Source organism: Tamandua tetradactyla, chromosome 3 (assembly GCF_023851605.1).
Source record: "Tamandua tetradactyla isolate mTamTet1 chromosome 3, mTamTet1.pri, whole genome shotgun sequence".
NCBI lineage: Eukaryota > Metazoa > Chordata > Mammalia > Pilosa > Myrmecophagidae > Tamandua > Tamandua tetradactyla.
In genome coordinates, this window is record NC_135329.1 from 212777629 (window position 1) to 212795080 (window position 17452).

At 49.0% G+C, this 17452-nt stretch overlaps 1 protein-coding gene across 7 annotated transcripts in view; it reads left to right on the forward strand.

Moving 5' to 3' along the window:
* Positions 1-17452, forward strand: part of AGAP1 (ArfGAP with GTPase domain, ankyrin repeat and PH domain 1) — a 636823-nt gene that overhangs the window by 246476 nt on the left and 372895 nt on the right. For all 7 annotated transcript variants that reach the window (XM_077155532.1, XM_077155533.1, XM_077155527.1 and 4 more), the window contains exons 4-5: positions 10436-10521; positions 12914-13055. In XM_077155532.1, the coding sequence (XP_077011647.1) occupies positions 10436-10521; positions 12914-13055 (228 nt within the window). The remainder of the gene's footprint in view (positions 1-10435; positions 10522-12913; positions 13056-17452) is intronic.

A 17452-nucleotide genomic window follows, 5' to 3' on the forward strand; every position in this document is an offset into this window, starting at 1 on the left:
TGCCTGGGGACACCCAGCTGTGGGGTTATGGGGTGTTGGGAGGGGGCTGCCCATTCTCCCTGCTGTCCCAAAAGGCTGTGTCCCCATTTTACAGATGAGCAAGCAGATGCATGGATCCACAGGGACCTCCGGTCAGTGAGGGACCCGAGCTGGCCCCATGGAGGGCTGTACTTAGGAGTGTGGTGGGATGTGGAGCCAGGGCGGCCTGGATGGGGCCTGGAGCCCCAGAGCAGGGGCTGAGCCAGGAGACATGCCCCTGCAGGTCCCGAGGCCTCCCCATCACCAGGAGTGGACACTCCTGCTCCACGGCCAGCCGGCCTCACGAGTAAGGATGAAAACGCAGGCAGGGGTCTTTAGTAGCAGAATTTGAAATCCCGCCATTGTTATGACAAAGAATGTCTTGTTGAGCCAACGCTTTTTTACAGGAATTCTTGATAGTGCTCCGTGGGGGACACTCAGACACCTCGTCTTAGAAAGAGTGGAGTGGCTTTGGCCCTGGGTCCACCCGATGATGATGATGGATTTGTCCCAATCCGCAGACCTCCACCACCCACTGCGGCGCCCATTCCCGTTTTAGCGTGTGAAGGATGTTATCTGCAGGAGAAAACTATTAATAGGTTTTATGTGTTAAGCTGCTAATTTATTTTCTTACAAGATCTTGGAAATTAAAGTGAAGGAGATGGAATTTAACCATCTGACAGCAAATAATTTACCCCCAAATCAGTTTTCCGATTTCCTTTTTAGCAGCAATTTCCTATTTTTTTAAAAAAATATTTTACAAATATCTCCAGTACATAATGGTATTTTGTTAATAATACTTTTACAAATAAATAAATAAAATAATATAGTACTTTTACAGGTTCTCGTTTATAAATTTCTGACTCATTGCTTATTGCAGACCTCAGTGAAGCTGTTGTCATGAAAACCAAACATGGGCTTGTAGGGTTTCCAGTTCTCACTTTCTTTCCATCCGATTAGCTTTAGTTTCATTTGCTTGATGCAAGAAAACCTGGGCGACTCAAATAATACTTTTTTTAAAAAAATATGCCCATCCACTTGCAATTTCAGGGTACTCTTCGCCAAAAAAGTCACCTCAGGTGCTCCTGGCTTGCTGCCTAGTGAGAACGTGGCACCTGGGCTTGTCTGCCACCTTCAGGTCTGATCCCAGAGAGATGCCGCCTGTGCAGGTCCCGTGTTTACACAAGAACGGGTTTACCTGAGGGTCAAGTCCACGTACTGTCCACTCTCATTAGAGGGAGTACAGGTAGCTGTTATATGACAGCCTCACAAGCACTTGTACGTCTAAGAACTGTCTAAACCAGGCATTTCCCCTGTCCCAGCAGCATCTGGAGATCGGCCCCTTGCTGCCTTTTAGCGGGATGAGAACCCGCAAACACTGGCCTGAATTATTTACCTGGGGGCCTCGGTTTTCCCACCCTTAAAGTCCAGTTTCCTGGAATACGAATGTTTCTTTCGATCTGTAGTCCAGATCTTTCTGTATTTCAGGAGAATTCTTTTGCATTTTATTTTTGCAGAGTCTTTCTGTTCTTTTGCTGGGGACTTGTCAGAGATAGCCGTTTCTCTTTTTGTTAGGCCCATTTGTCTGTCTTTCCCTCCATTAACTTCTCCCTAAATACTTTATCTCTGTCTTTTCAACTTTTTAACCTCATTGACTGTGTTCATTTCATAGCCCTTCCTTTAGGTTGGATATTCAGCTTTCAGTCCCTTGGCTCCTGTTCCTTACTTTTCTCATTTATTCGTTAGCTCCAAAATGTTGATTTGGTCCTCGCTTCTGGAAGTTTCCATCTCACTTCACACTATTTCAGATTCTTAGGGAACTTTACAGTGGGAAGCATTGTAAGTCATTTCCTTCTGCTTTTTGGGTTTTGCTTTCTGCCTCCCCCTTCCCCCACTGTGACCCTGGAGCATCCCTGTGCCACGCCCTGGCCGTTCATTCTCCGCCTTCTCCTCCTCGGGCTCTTTGCTGCGGGGTGCTGTCTCCCCACCCTCCCCACGACGTCTTTGGGGATGTCTCTGCCTGTCAGCTGACTGGCACCCCAGAGCAACGGAGAAGTCCTATAATTTCTCCTTCCCTGTTGGGTCTAGGCAGTGGGCGCCTGTCCCCCACCTCGTCTGCGATGGCAGGAGTGAGCGGGCGTTTGGGCTCACCAGACTCCGTCAGGTGCCCAGCTCAGCTGCAGGAAGGGCCGGCAACCCCATGGGCATTCGGGGGGGCCAGGGGCCCCCCACCCCACCCCAGTACCCTGTCCCTCTTTCCTCTAGGGGAATTGCCTCCAAACAAAGGTGGAAAGCTCTTAGTTAGGGACTCCGATGCCTTCTGAGAATTTCTGGAATGCCCTAGAACAGGTTCCTTTCACCTGGGGGTGGGGTGTGTCCTTCCTGTGGGGCATCTCCCCAGGGGACACAGCCCTCCTGCCCACTCCAGGGCTCGCTCAGGACAGGGAAGAGATGAACCGCCTCTTCCCTTTCTTCTCTCCCCATTTTGGGGTCACAGGAGTGGGGGCGTTGCTGGCTCAGCCTGGGAGTGGGGTCAGCCAGCTCTATCCCCGCACTGCTCTGGAGTCTGCCTTTTATCCCAGTGCCAGTTTCTTTGAGATTTACGATGTGAAGCTAGGTCCGTCTTCTTGCTTGGTGAATTTTCTTCCTTCTCGTTTTACTCCCTTCTCTCCCCCCCCCCCCCCCCCCCCCCAGTTTATTTAGAATGGAGAGAAGGAAATTCATTAACGGAAAGTTTATATCTGCCACCTTAATTCACCTGGAGCCCGGACTTCTTTCTACATTTCCCTTTTTTGTTTTCCTTAGATCTGGGTTCAGGGAAGTCATGTGAGAGAAGACCCACCCACACCGGAGCCCTGGTAGGAGCAGCACATTAAACGTGAATGTCCACGTCAGAGCTCCACAGTGTTTAGAAACACTGAGCAGTTGCTATGCATTGGCTCCTGACTCTCAATTAGTGCGTTTTGTAGTCCTTTTTTTTTTTCTTCCACGATGTAAGGTTAAAAAAAAATTGGCAGAGGAAATGAGATGTGATTCGGTTAAATTTTTGTAAACTAGTATGTTACCAATAAAACTTTCTTCCCAGTGTAAAAATAATGTGTGGTCCAAAATTCCTTTTAAATGTCACAATACAAACCTTTTCCAAAGCTCCATTAGTATGTTACTGACTTCAGTATATTTATCAAAGTTAAAAGAGCAGAATTAGTTTTTGAAAAGTTTCTGGCACACTGAAGATTATTATTATTTAAAAAATATTTTCCTAAGGGGAAAAAGAAGGCTCATAGTCCTTTTTTGGTTTATCCCCGTCATTCCATTTTCCCTAAATAGGAAATGATAAAGTTGGCATACTCATTTTATCGTGGTCCTAAATAACAAGATAACTTTAGGTGAATTTTAAAAATGTTTCCAAGGCAGAGGCTCTAACCCTGGCATGCCAGATCTGCTCTGCATTCTGCTTCCAGCCGCACCCAGGCTCCACCACTCACCACTGGCAGGTCAGGGCCAGCTTGCACCTGTGGAGAGGTCATGGCTGCTTAACGCTGTCTTGACCAGATGCTAAAATAAAGAGCCCCTTCCCCTTTCTAATGGAAAAGGAAGCTGTATGCCCTACAAATGCAATTTTAAACTCAAAAATAATTTCCATCCTTTCCTTCTGCATGAACGAATAAAGAACAAGATAAAAATCAGGAGTGAAAAGTGAAATAAAGTCGTGGGCAGGTGTTTTCTTTTTGACTTCCCAGGCACAGTGGTGGCCTTTGGAGCTGGAGGTGTGAGTGGATTAAGAGGCCCCCCTGCCTCCTTGTCTCTCCTGTTGGCAATGGAAACCTACCCCAGGAGGCTTCTCTCGTGGACCTTGTAGGCAGGGGCACTCAGACGATGGGATTTGTGCCTCCCTCTCCTGGGAGCTGGCTGTGCTTTTTCGTCAGCGCCGGGCGCCTCTTGGAGCTGCTTTTCCTCCTGAGTAGATTTCGATGCTGATAATGATGTTTTCGTGGAAGGAGGTCATGTGGATTAACTGCGATCATGTAGGAAGAAAAGCGCATGTAAACCATAAAGTGTCATAAGCCTGGCTGTGGTTGCCACCCCTTTTTGGTGCTTGGAGAACACGGACGATGTGTTCATAGCATTCGGTCCAATTAGCCAAGATGATAGAAACAAAAAATGTCAAACATCTGTTGCAGTGTTTATTCCCAAGGGGGCTTCTTTTGGAATAGGAAAATTAAATTTGCTTTTTTTTCCCATAACAGCAGAAATAACAACATAATGAGAGATTTATTGTGTCTCTCTGTCTATCGATGAAAGAAGCACTATTCATGCACTTCAGGCCCTCACAGCTTTAATGAACAATCCATTAATTTGGCAGCATCCCACTCCAAAGTAGGAGGAAGCCCACCCAGGGCGTGGGGGAGGGGCGGGAGCCCTCATAGGGTGTACCTGGAAGCAAGTCAGGGGATGTTCTGATTGGCTGACATTGAGTTTCCATCCTGCATACGAACGTCTTGCTGAGTGGGGAGCAGGTACACATCGATGAGTGTGGTACGCTTGTCCGTTGGGTTAAACCATCTCCACTGGATGGAAACTATTTTTGTCACCAGGTTGGCTCATCGGCACCTCTTTCACGTGTGCTCCAGTTGCTTGTTAACCCCTTGAGGGTTAACATTGTTTTTGTCTCCTGGCAATACCCAGTGCAGGCCACCATTTTATTCCACGGAACCCCTTGTAGACAGCACTTGGATTTGCTGAGGCTTCTGCCTAGCCTCAGTTTAAGGATTAGACAGAATCCCTTTGTTCTATTAACTCCAGGATCCCAAATTTAAGGTGGTCCCACGGCATGAGACTCAGGACCCTGATAGGTTCCATATCCATTTCAGGGACACTTTAAGCCTTTTAAAAGATACTAGAAGTAAAACTTCATGATGTGCTGTTCACAGTTAAAGGAAGTCCTCATCCGTTCTCGCTCAGTGTGTCCAGCTCCACCTCTCGCCCACTTTTCCTTCTGCCAGGTTGAATTTAGGAACAGATTAAGGCTGTAGATGTCAAGCTCGCGGGCATACACAGGTAACCAGGACAGTTCCCAGGTTTCCTGGGGACCTTGAAAACTTGCCTTTGAAGTAAACTGAAACCTAATAAATTATTCTCAAAAGGTTGTGCCTTTCTGGGTTAAAGTAGCTCAGACTGAATGAAAACATACAGTTCTGTTGTTCATTTTAAGAAAGTGAAGCCCTGAAATGACTCTGATTCTTTCCCACACACATCTCTGTTTAGAAGCGGTGTGCTTAATGTGGTGCTGTTGGCCATGCCTTGACCTCGCACGTCTTTGGAAGGGATGGTTAAGCGTGGCAGCAACTTCATTTTCTCTTCTTAATGCCAGTGTTAGTGCAGCCCACAGTCGGGGTGCCACGGCAGGTCTGGTTCAGTAGCCTGGTCCTCCAGCTGAGCTCACCCCTCCTGTCCGGGCTGGCCTGCCCCTACCTGCTCTGCTGGCCACACACCTGTGTGCAGGTGTGCCCAGCCAGACAGGTGCTACCAGCTCCCAAAGCAGAGGCCAAGCTTGGGGACACTGAACATAGTTTCTGAGAATAGGATTATCCCTAATGTAATTTAATGTTACGTGGTAATATTTGGCAGTCTTAAAAGGGAGAGCATCGTTCATTTAACACACTTAATAGTATGGGCTTTGAGCAAGGCTGTGTCTTAGGTGCTGGGAATACAAAGCTGGGTAAAATAGACAAAAGTAATTGGAAATCAGATATAACAGGCATTTACACATCTATATTTTTATATATTTTAATATTTATGTTATATATATTAAAATATAATAAATATTAAGTACATAATATATATCTTATAATAAAATATATATTTTATAAAATATGTTAAATATAAAATATTAAATATATATTATATAAATTTATATAAATATATAAAATATATTAAATATATATTTTATAAAAGGTTTAATTAGTAAACCTTTTAAGTTGTGTTAAAATGTGTATGAGTATTTAATTTTCATTTCCTGATCTAAGTAAATACAATGAAAGTCTTACCAGACAATTGCAACTGTCTAATGATCGAAACTATTGAAAAGCATATTTATCATTATGTTACATAGCTTGTAGACTGTGTAATATAGCTATATAACTTAAAACATGTAAGGGAGAAATGTAAGTTAATTTTAGAATTGGAAGAGGCATTGCTGATGGAAGAAAGTGTAATGCTCCTTCTGGAGATGATGGTCATTAGCTCACAAGTCCTTCCCTTGAGGTTATAAATCTGGAGACTCCGCAAGAGGCGAAAGAAAGCGTCTTCAGTGCCTTCCTTGGAAGCATTTCAGGACTTGAGTGTTGTGATTCAGCCACTGGGAGAGGGCTCGGGAGCGTGGCTCTGCAAAGACAGGTTACAGGAAGCAAAGGAGAGAACAAATGGGAAAGTCACTCTGCAGCTTCGCCAGCCCCGGAGGAAGTGCTCGGTGCAGGCATGCAGCACCAGCCTGGCTGCGAGAGGCGGCAGACGCGTGTCCCTGTGCCGCCTCACCCTGGGGAGTTGGGTGCCGCCCCTCCACCTGCCAGGCATGGGCTCACCCCTCCCTCGTGCTCCTCCCCCTTCTCAGGCTCAGGCTCTCCCCACCCCGAGACAGGCTCCCCTGGGGGCAGTAAGGCAACTAGGGCTGGACCCTGCTTTGGCGGCGACTCCAGCCAGGGAGGGGACATGCGGACGTGCTTGCGGCTGGTGCGTCCTGGCCAGGGAGGTGGAGCTACAGGGTCTGTCAGGCAGGGCTGGGCCTCACGAGCCTCTGATGCCCCAGCCCCTTTCAGATGAGGTGCCTGGAGAACAGCCAGGAAGTCAGTGCCAGCAAAGGCTGGACACAGGGCACAGGTAAGGTCCCCGCGACAAAGACAACAGGTCAGCCATGTGGTAAGAGTTGTCACCAGGCCAGGTACCTCTGGTTGTGGCCTGGGGCCCGCACAGGAGGACAGAGCCTGGGGACAGGCGCAGGGACGGGCAGCCGGGCTGTGGGGGGAACTCCAGCTGAAAGCTGCGGGCAGCCACCTCCAGTAAATATGAGGGAGTGGGACGGAGGGAATGGAGGAGACGGACAAACGTCCTGGAGGGGAGATAAGTGGCCAGAAGGCCTGGCCCAGGCACGGGTATTGGAATGAGCTGGGGTGGGGGGACAGGGACAGTGAGGGCAGGTGGGTGCTGAGCCCTGGTCCAGCGTCCTGAGTGCTTTCCTGTATTCCCTCATTACGGCAAAGCTCTATTTGCTGTCCCCCTTTTACTGAGACACAAAGCAATTCGGTCACTTGTAGAGGTCACCCAGCCAGTGCAGGGGTAAAAGTGTGAACCCAGGCAGGGGCCTCTTGCTGGATTGTTCACGGAGTCCTTGGGTGCCCTCCTTTGGGTCCTCAGCCCTCACTGTCCCCTTCCTCGTGGTCAGCTCTACACAGGCCTCCCTGGGGACCCCAGTAGCGTATGGGCCCTGCGCTCTTTTCCCTGCTGCCTCGTGGGGGCTTTAGTATCTGGGGGTGGATGGGACCACAGGTCCCTGCGTGCAGCAGCGGGAAGCCTGGGGCTTATGTATAGTCCCCTCTGTCCATTTCTGCATGTTTAAGTCCAACCTGGTTAGGTGTTCTGCACATACTAAGCAACTTTTCCCCATTCTTTAGTCTCATCTATATCCTAATAACCTGTAGTTATGTCTGTGAGTTTACATATTATAATTGTTTCATATTAGTGGGACCGTACAATACTTGTTCTTTTGTGTCTGGCTTATTTCACTTCCCGCAGTGTCCTCCAGGTTCGTCTGTATTGTCGCATGTTTCAGGACTTCATGCCTTCTTCCTGCTGAGTAATATTGTATAGACCACATTTTGTTTGTCTGTTCATCTGTGATGGGCGCTTGGGTGGTTTCCATCTTTAGGCAGCTGCGAGCCTCGGTGTGCACATATCTGTTAGAGCCCCTGCTCTCAGATCTTGGATGTCCACCTGCTAGCGGGAACGCCAGGTCGTGAGGCAGCTCTGTACTCAGCTTTCTGAGGGGCTGTCTTCCACGACAGTTGCACCATTTTACATTTTCACCAGCAGTGAGCTAGTGTTCCAGTTTCTCCACAAGCTCTTCCACGCTAGTAGTGGCCTGTTGAATAGCGGCCGTTCTCGTAGGCGTGGGATGCTGTCTCATGGTGGTTTTGATTTGCGTTTTTCTAATGGCTAGTGAAGCTGAGCATCTTCTCATGTGCCTTTTAGCCATCTGTATTTCCTCTTTGGAGAAATGTCTGTTCATGTGTTTTTTTAATTGGGTTACTTGTGTTTCTATTGCTGAGTTGTAGAATTTCTTTATATATATACTGGATATCACACCCTTATCTGTTAGGTGGTTTCCAAATATTTTCTCCCATTGAGATGGCTGATTTTTTTATTTTTTATTTTTTTTTACCTCTTTTGGAAAAGTCCTTTGAAGTACTGAGGTGTTTGATTCCTTATTTTCTGTTTTTTCTTTTGTTTCTTATGCTTTGGATGTAAAGTCTAAGAAGCTACTGCCTATCACAAGATTTTGAAGATGTTTCTCTGTATTTTTTCTTGGAGTTTTGTGATACTGGTTCTTATATTTAGGTCTTTGATCCACTTTGAATTAATTTTTGTATAGGGTGTGAGATGGGGTCCTCTTTCATCCTTTTGGCTATGGCTGCCCAGTTCTCCCAGCACCACTTATGGTGGAGATTGTTCTAAACCAGTTGACTGCACTTGGGAACCTTATCAAAAATCAGTTGACCATAGATCTGAGGGTCTGTTTGTCAGCTCTCAATTCGATTTCATTGATCAATATGTCTATCTTTATGCCAGTATCATGCTGCTTCGACTACTATCGCTTTGTAATATGCTTTAAAGTCAGGAAGTGTGATACTTCCCACTTCTTTCTTCATTTTCAGGATGTTTTTGGCTACTCTCCTGTTCTCTCTTTATTTGTTGTGCTGGAGCTGGGAGTGGGAATGGTAAACTGAGAGTCCATCTATTTATTTGAATGTTGGAGAGTTTTCTTTGGTTTTTATTGGGCAAATTGAACATCAAATAAAGCAAATATGATTTGCTTGTTCCATCAGTGTCTGCAAGAGTGCTGGTAGTGTGAGTGAATGTGTGTGTGTTCACTTGGAAATGTGGCAAGCACGCTGGTAAGTTTCGTGAGCCTGCAAACTCTAGGTTCAGTTAGCCACCACCCATGCAGAGGCCCACGGACATAGCTTAGGGTTGCCGTGGGGTGGGGTGGCATTGGTGGGTGAAGTGGGGGCTCCAGTCTCTGCTTCTTGAGCACCATGGTGACCCAGGCCCAGGATTCTGGGATGGAAGGTCCAGTTGCAGGGGAAGGCGCTGGGCTCGCAGCGGGGAGGCCCTTGTGGCCTCTGGGATGGATCTGCAGCATTGGTCTCTGGAGTCCACCTGGGCTTAGATGGTGATTTCTGGAAGTCAGCTGTGCAGAGATGCTTTTTTCTTGCAAGTTCAAGAGTTCAGAATCCCCAAGGGGGTTAACTAGAGAGAATTTGCAGAGCCCAGAGCCTCTGAAAGTGAGTGTGTCTTTATGATGGTGGAGCATTGCCTACTGCGCAGGAGGAGGCTGGGGTCTGTCCACCCCGGGGCCTGGTGGCTCCATGCCCCTCCCCACGTGCTCATGTGAGCGAGCCAGGACGTCCAGGGCAGCCCTCGGACTTCACGGACCGTCCTCCCAGCAGGGCCCCCGATGCCTTTCTCGCTAACCCACTGTCATCCCTAACCCTCCCCGTGAGCCAGCCGCACCGCTGTGTCTCCCTGTACGGAGATGCCGTCCCTGTAGTTTCTGTCTAACGTGTGTGTAGTAGTCGAGCATCCTCCCTAACTGTGAACTGTGGGTCTGGAAATACCATTCTCATGATGTTCTGTGTTTTCCTTTCAAGAACTGGGTTTCTCTTGAGGAGAATACAGGTTCTCGGCCCTGCACCTGATCAGTATGTATAGACTCAGCCCCCCTCAGCATGGGGCATGGGTCTCAGTTTTGGGAACCCAACAAGAGAACGGCCATTGCAGTCTTCTCTGTTCCCTTAACTCCGTAGCAGAGTGTTTCCAGTGAGTGAGAATTGCTGAATTTACATCTAAAGTCTGCACTCACATTCCCCTCTTGCCAGCCACGGGTGACCCTGGCATTGAACGGGAAGCTGTGCCTTCTAAATAGAAGCAAATAGGGTTCTTAAAGACAAAACCGTTAACCTTGAATTCAGTAGTGCTTTAAAATTCAGGGGTTGCTGGAGACTTTGAAATCACTCTTAAACACTCAGAGTTGCCTCCAGGGTGACTGCCTACAGTGTATTTTTCCACAAGCGAAGCCCATGTCTGTCTGCCCTGTTCACTCTCTGTTTTTCTTTCGTAACGAGATTTTTTGTGTATGTGGCAGGTGGAAGGTTCAAGAAAGAGATTGTTGTTGACGGACAAAGCTATCTGCTTCTGATTAGAGATGAAGGGGGCCCCCCAGAGGCTCAGGTGAGTACTGCACCTTTTCCTCTAGAGGTTCCAATTCTCCAAGCAGTTGTAGAAATCAGTCGGGCGCTCTAAAAAAACACGACAATGCCAGAAACCCAGTAAATCATTATCTATTTTTTTTCTCCATTGACTAAGGTGTTTTGGTCTCTAAAAAGCTAATTCTATTGTTCTTTCAGATGAAATCCTACTTTCTGTGTTTTTTGTTTTTTTTTTGCATGGGCAGGCACCAGAAATCGAACCCAGGTCCTCTGGCATGGCAGGTGAGCATTCTTGCCTGCTGAGCCACCGTGGCCTGCCCACTTTCTGTGTTTTTAATGAGGAGGGAAAAGAAGAACCCGCACCGATCTGGGTCTGCCAGGGCAGCTGAGCAGATTTCTAGAAATTTCTGTGGTCTTTTTCCCTCCCCCCTTTTCCTTTCTGTGAGTGGTTTGATCTCCAAGGCAGAAGGTCATTTAGAAATTTTGCCGGGTGGGATCTGGAAATTGGGTTTTCCTTCTGTTTCGGTTCAGAGTTGGTGGGTCGGGCCTCCTCGGCTGGGTCGGCCCTGCTGAGCACGCACGCAGCAGGCTGATTGCTCTGGGAGCCTCAGAGCCGGGAGTTCTGCAAGTAAGAAAGCCCCAGTGTGGGAAGCCTCTCCCTTTCTGACTCATTTAATATCCAGTTTATTATTTTACTAACAGTAACTTACGAACTAAACCTTTCAGAGGACCCAAGGAGTCATAGTAGTCACTGTCCCATTATTGCAAACTTAATGCTAAAATTTTCTTTGGCATTCTTTCATGTGAAAGGTGGAGCATGAGATTATAGGCTGATTAAAGTAAAGGACGTAGGCTAGAGAGGATGTTAAAGTAAACTTCTGGTACACGATACATTGGAAGACTGCAACGTTCGAAAAAAATTGGATAGATTCGCTGTATGGATCTAAAATGCCATCAACTCTAAGATAAAGCAGGAATTAAGAGGAATTAAGAGAAAAATCCTTCTGATTCAACTTTGAAACGTGCAATAACGATGCATTCTAATTTCAAAGATATTAAAGTGTGAATAGTTCTTAGCATTGATACTACAGTACCCTTAATATTGAGAACAGAAAACCTTGGAGACATGTTAAAAGTGAAAAAGTGGGTTCCAAAGCAGTTACTTTGTAGTTAGGCAGGGAGAGGTTTGCAGTCTGGCTAGCCCGATCTCGGGCTTGTGGTGGTGGTAAAAGCTGAATGTTGCTTTCTGAGCCGTTTGTTGGTGCGGGGGACAGTTTGTCTGCTGCCCCCAAGGCTTCCCTGATGCAGGTTCCTCGCAGACAGCTGGCAGAGAGCATGAGGGGGTGCAGCACAGCAGGTGTCTGGTTTCACTTTCTAATTTTCCCAGCATATCTGGGTTTTGAAGGGACTCAGGACAGGCCTTTTCAAATATGAGCAACCTCAGAAAAGCAGTGCGAAACCTACACAGGTGCAGAGAGTATTGGGCTTAGTGGCTTTAACAAATGCAGTGTTTTCCCCAGCGTGAAGCTGTCCGAGAAACTGCGAGTGCCTGAGGCAGGGGCGAGGCAGGAGGCAGCCTCCGCAAGATGAAGTGGTGAGCTGTGTGCTGATTGTCATCAGGATTGCCCTTTTCGTATTTTAAGTGTTTTTTGTGTGTTCCCAACAGCCCCACACATCTACAGAGAAAGCTCCATAATACTCCCATTTTCAGCAGGATTCTCTGAGAGCCATTCTCTAATATCTGTGGTGATATATCTTTATGTATTTTATTTATTTTTTACGTGGGCAGACACCGGGAATTGAACTGGGTCTCCGGCATGGCAGCCAAGAACTCTGCCTGCTGAGCCACCGTGCCCCGCCCGGTATATCTTTTACAGAACATAAAATGCTTAGAATGCTTGAAGTCATTAGATGAAGTTGCTTTGTCCTTCCTTTTTTAGCCACGATAGTTTATGAAGGGATTGCTTTAAGAGAAAAAGTCAGGCCTGTAGCAGACACTGTACTCCCCTTGGGTTTCTTCTTACGCCTTGATGAAAACACATGCTGTGAGCCTTGCCCCAAAGGTGTGGCACCTCATTTGACCATCTGCCTCAGTCCCCAGAGTCTGCCCTGGCAGCTCCTGGTCTTGTAGAAAGAAGGAAGTTTTGGGGTTCCTGTGGCCCATGCTGGTGGAGGGAAGGGGTCCCCTTTCAAGCAGTCTGCAGTGCCAGGGTCTGCCGAGGGTGGACGCCGTGGGGTGGGCGCAGCTTGCCACATCTGAGGACAGAGGGCCCTGGGTGGGGAGATGAGAGGGTTCCGCTTCCACCTGCGGAAAGGGGCCCTGGGCCAGGTGGCAGAGGTGCCGGGGCCCATGGGTGCAGCGCTGCTTCTGCCCTTCTCTCCTGAGCTCACCCGAGGCTCCTCTTGCCTTCCAGTTTGCCATGTGGGTGGACGCCGTGATCTTCGTCTTCAGCCTGGAGGATGAAATCAGCTTCCAGACTGTTTACCACTACTACAGCCGCATGGCCAGCTACCGGAGCACGAGCGAGATCCCTCTGCTGCTGGTGGGCACGCAGGGTGAGTGACATCCGGGGCAGGGTCTCCCGAGGGCTCCGGCCGCCAGTCCACGCCTGGCAGCGACGTCCGGGGCAGGGTCTCCCCAAGGGCTCCGGCCGCCAGTCCACACCTGGCAGCGGCGTCTTCTGTGTCTGGTTGTGAATGGATTTGAAAGCAGTTTAGGAAGGAGAGCAAGAACCCACGAAACCAGAGCTCACCATTCTGACTGTGATTCTCTGGCGACACTACGCAGATAACTACAAAACACGTGTGCCCAGGTGCTTTGGGAAAAAATCCAATGCATTCTCAGTTATCTTGTGTATTAGGGTGACCTGGTTCTCTCTGTTATCTAAAAGCAGTTTTAATGCAAAAGCTTCCTTATTTTACCTTTGCACCTTAAAATAATGCTGGTGTCTGATGTGGAGGGGTTTTGTTTAATTCTGCTCCATTTGTTAGCCTCATGGTCAGTGATGTGTTTTCACTGCACACAGGTCTCCCTGGGCACAGATTCCATCGCCTTCAGGCCACACAGTTCTCAGCCCCTGGTGGAGACCCCCGTGCCCTGACCTGGCCACAAAGCCATTGGTGTGGTCAGTCTAGCTGTGGAATCTGGTTACGATGGCATGTAAGATTTTTAAAAAATCCACAACACAAAGGTTTAATTTAATACTGCTTTCTCAGAAATGCAGGTGACTTAAGAAATAACCATTTCAAGAAAAATTGTGTTACTCCCCCATGCTTTTTTGTTAACGCACTCTTTCTGTCAATTCCTTGGGAACTGGCACACCTGGCATTCCCTCGCCTCCCGGGTCGAGCCTCGCCCCAGTAGGGCCAGGGGTGCTGGGCCTGCGGGCGGCTGCGGGGCCTCGTAACCTCCTGAGTGTGACTAGCAGCCGCCAGGCAGGTTTTGGGGGGTATGTGTGTTGAAGGAGCAAACTAAGGATATTTCCTGCGTGTGCATCAGCATTGTTCCCTCCTCTGCCTTGCCCTGCTCCGCGGGCCGTGGCGTCAGCTCCTTCTTGACTCTTTATGCCTAAAGCTCCCTCTCGTGGCGACAGGAAACAGGGGCTGCCAGCGCGAAGCCCCTGCCTCTCGGGCGTCTGCAGATGCTGCGTTCACTGGCACTCGGCAGAGCTTCAGACTGCCTCGCAAGGAGTCACTCACTCATTGTCAGCACGTTGCGCCTACAGCTGTGTGATGGTGGAGAGATTGATTTCCAGTGAGGCTCTCCCGCAGCGTGCCCAGTGCAGGCGCTGCCTGTGAGCTGCAGCTCGGGGGTTGTGTCTGGGTTTTGCTGCCCTGACCAGTGGCCTCAGGGGTGGCTGCACACCCACTGTTGCTGGGAAGGTCGGCTCCATGTGGCGCCTTGGTCCACCAGTGTCTGTTAGTGGGAAGTGCACGGAGGGGTCTGGGGTCCTGGCCGTGGGGTCCCAGACCTGGTGTGTCTGCCCCTGGCTGTGTCACCTTGACAGCCAAGGCAGTCAGTTACCGAGGGCAGTAATGGGTGAAAAGTGGGGGTGTTTTTATTTCCCGTACTTCCACATATGGCCTGAGGTGCTGCTTGGATGCTGGAAACCCACTTCACTCCCTCCCTGTCTTTGCTTTCATCACTGGGACAGCACGCACCCTCTGCCCCCCACCCTGCCCAGCTGAAGGAGGGCACGTGGGGAAGGACCCAGCCCCCCAAGCCCCCCCACTCCCCAGCCCTGCCCCCTTCTGCTGGGGTTGTTTGTGTCCGTGCGTCTGCCCAGGAGGCATGAGGGTGGGTAAGCTGATCCTTAGGGCACCTGTATTTCCCGAGGAAAAGATTCAACCCCTGTTATCTCCCCTGATGTTGTTAACAACGCAACTATTGAGTGACTGCAGTATGCCTGGGATGGTGAGGCCATTTCCACCAGGCCACTGGCTGGGCCGAGAGCCAGCTGCCCGAGGAGGGGCTGTCTCGCAGGGAGCTTCGGGGCCGTGTCCCGCACACTTGCTGTGGGTCGCGGTTCCACCCTGTGCCTGTCTGGCATAGTTGCACCCAAACTGCGGGGGGCAGGAGTGCTGTGACGTGGGCCTGGCCCTGATGTGTCCTGAGGGGTCCCCAGGGCCCTGTCCATGCTTAGACGGGCTGCACAGTGGCCAGCAGGGGTGTGCTGGGCTCCTTCCCGGGTTTGTAGGGTGCCACATGCCTTGTGGTGGGTGAGGGAATCTGCACTTTCCCTTCCAGCTCATGGCCTTGTGGCGGGAGGAACTGAAGAAGAGTTAAGGCTTCTGCCAGCCGGGACTGCAGGAGTGTGCTTTCTTCCCAGGTAGTAATCAGGGAGCTGTGCAAATCTTAGCAAATGGACAAGACATTGGGGTGAGATAATCAATGCTTGTTATACAGGTTAGATTTTAAATGGATTTCCTGGAGAAGCCTCATCTCTAAAAAGAAGCAGAATTAGAGGTGGAATAAACTGAAAGTAGTGTAGGCCTGGACTCTGCAGCCTGCCTGAGTGTGCAGCGTCTGCAGGCGAGTTAGGGCAGGGTGGGGGTCTCCGTGGGCAGAGCCCCGCGGTCCCTGCAGGCTGCAGGGTCAGCTGGAGCAGTCTCTGTAGCCTGTGTTTTCCATGTTACACCAACGGATGAAAAAGTCACAGATTTCTGATTTTTCCCTACTTTTCTTCTAAGATGTTTACACCTTCAAAAAAAGAACTTCTTTTCCTCAAATGTTGTAAAATCCAAGCCAGATTTACAAATCCGCAGAACAGAAAGACAGATGGGGTGCTGTCGACAGCGTCCCCACAACAGGCGTTACCAGGGCATTTTCTAGGGTGTCTCTCAAGGCTGCCCAGGTCATTGTCAGCAAAACAGTCCTGAGTCACAGGGTTAGTTTGCCTTACTGTAAAGATACCAGTTCACACATATCCCATGGAGCTCAAATATTAAAAAAAAAAAAAAAGCGAAAGAGATAGACTGAATAAATTTTTCACTCCAAATGTAATTTTTTTCATACTTAAAATAAAAGATCTAGGTGGATCCTGTTGTAAACCATGGACTGTAGTTAATAGTACATTTTTAAAAATATTCTTTCAATGATTGTGATGAATGTACCATACTGTATTGCAAGGCGTTAATAATAGGGTGGTGTATGGAACTCTCTATTTTATGTGTGACTTTTCTGTAAAACAACAACTTCTCTAACTAAACAAAGCAAAACAGGGAGCTAGTCCCCTTCTTGCTCAAAAATAAAATTTAGAGGTTATTATTTTCTTTAACTCACATTATGTCGGTATTCCTTTGCTAGTGAGAAACTTCTGTTGGTGGATCTTTGTTTGAAGAATTGTTTCTATTTTTTATTTTTTTAATTGTTTTACTTATTTGTTTTTTGGGGTACATGGTCCGGGAAGTGAAAGAATTATTGTTTTTAATAGCATAAAAGCCTTCAGGGCCTCTTAAAATTGTCAGTTGAGAAAAAGGTATCTGAACGGTAGCTGTCGTTGGGTACCCAGGGCGAGGCCCCCGTGCATTTTGGCCCTTCGTTTGCCCTGGGCAGGCGCAGTGACTGATAATGAAATGAAAGCTGGGAGGCGCAGTAGCAGGGCATAGACTGAGGGAGCCAGACTGGAAAAGAAAAGGCTGATTTTCTTTTATTCAGGAAACTAGTGGTGGGTCCTGGGCATGTTGCTTTACTGTTCGGGTGCCCTCTCATGCACTCGAGTCCCAGCAGGAGGGGGACTCGTCCCTTCCAGCCCCCCACCCTGGACGTCCATTCAAGCAGTGGGTCCACATTCCAGCCACTGGGGCCCCATCTCTCTGTCCAAGTCGTTGTGCCTGGGTCATTGTGGTAGCCTCCCGGTGGGTTTCGTTCTCCCTTCCTCAGCCCCCCCTTCCTCGTCGCCATCCTCTGGTCCCCAAGCGGCCGCCAGGGGTGAGTGTGGAAGTCCTCGCTGCTCTCGCCCCTCTTGTGCTTGTAGCCCCCCAGTGCCGCCACATTCCGGAACAGCCTCGGGGCTCTGCCCTCCCCTTCTGCTCCCCTCCCTCCCTCACCTCTGTCCCTTAAACACAGACCCTCTGCCTCTCCAGGAGTATTTCAGAAGCTCTCCGTCTTTCCCAGAGGCTCTTCCCCGTAGTGCCCAGCTGCTCCCTGCAGGTCGGCCGTCCGGGACCACCGGCCCCCGTAGCACATGCTTCCTACTTTCCTCCTTAGCGCTTACTGCCATCTTGCATTCGTATTTGTTCTTCATATTATCTCATTTATTTTTGCCTCTCTCCCCTACGGACTAGAACACCTGCCCCATGAGAGCACAGATTGTGGTGTTTGTTCACCAGGGTATCCCCTGTGCCTGAAACAGGCCCAGATGCCTAATGGGGTTCAACAGACATTTATTGGGTGGGTGGGTGGATGGACAATAGATGGATGGGTGGACGGACGGGTGAATGGATAGGTGGGT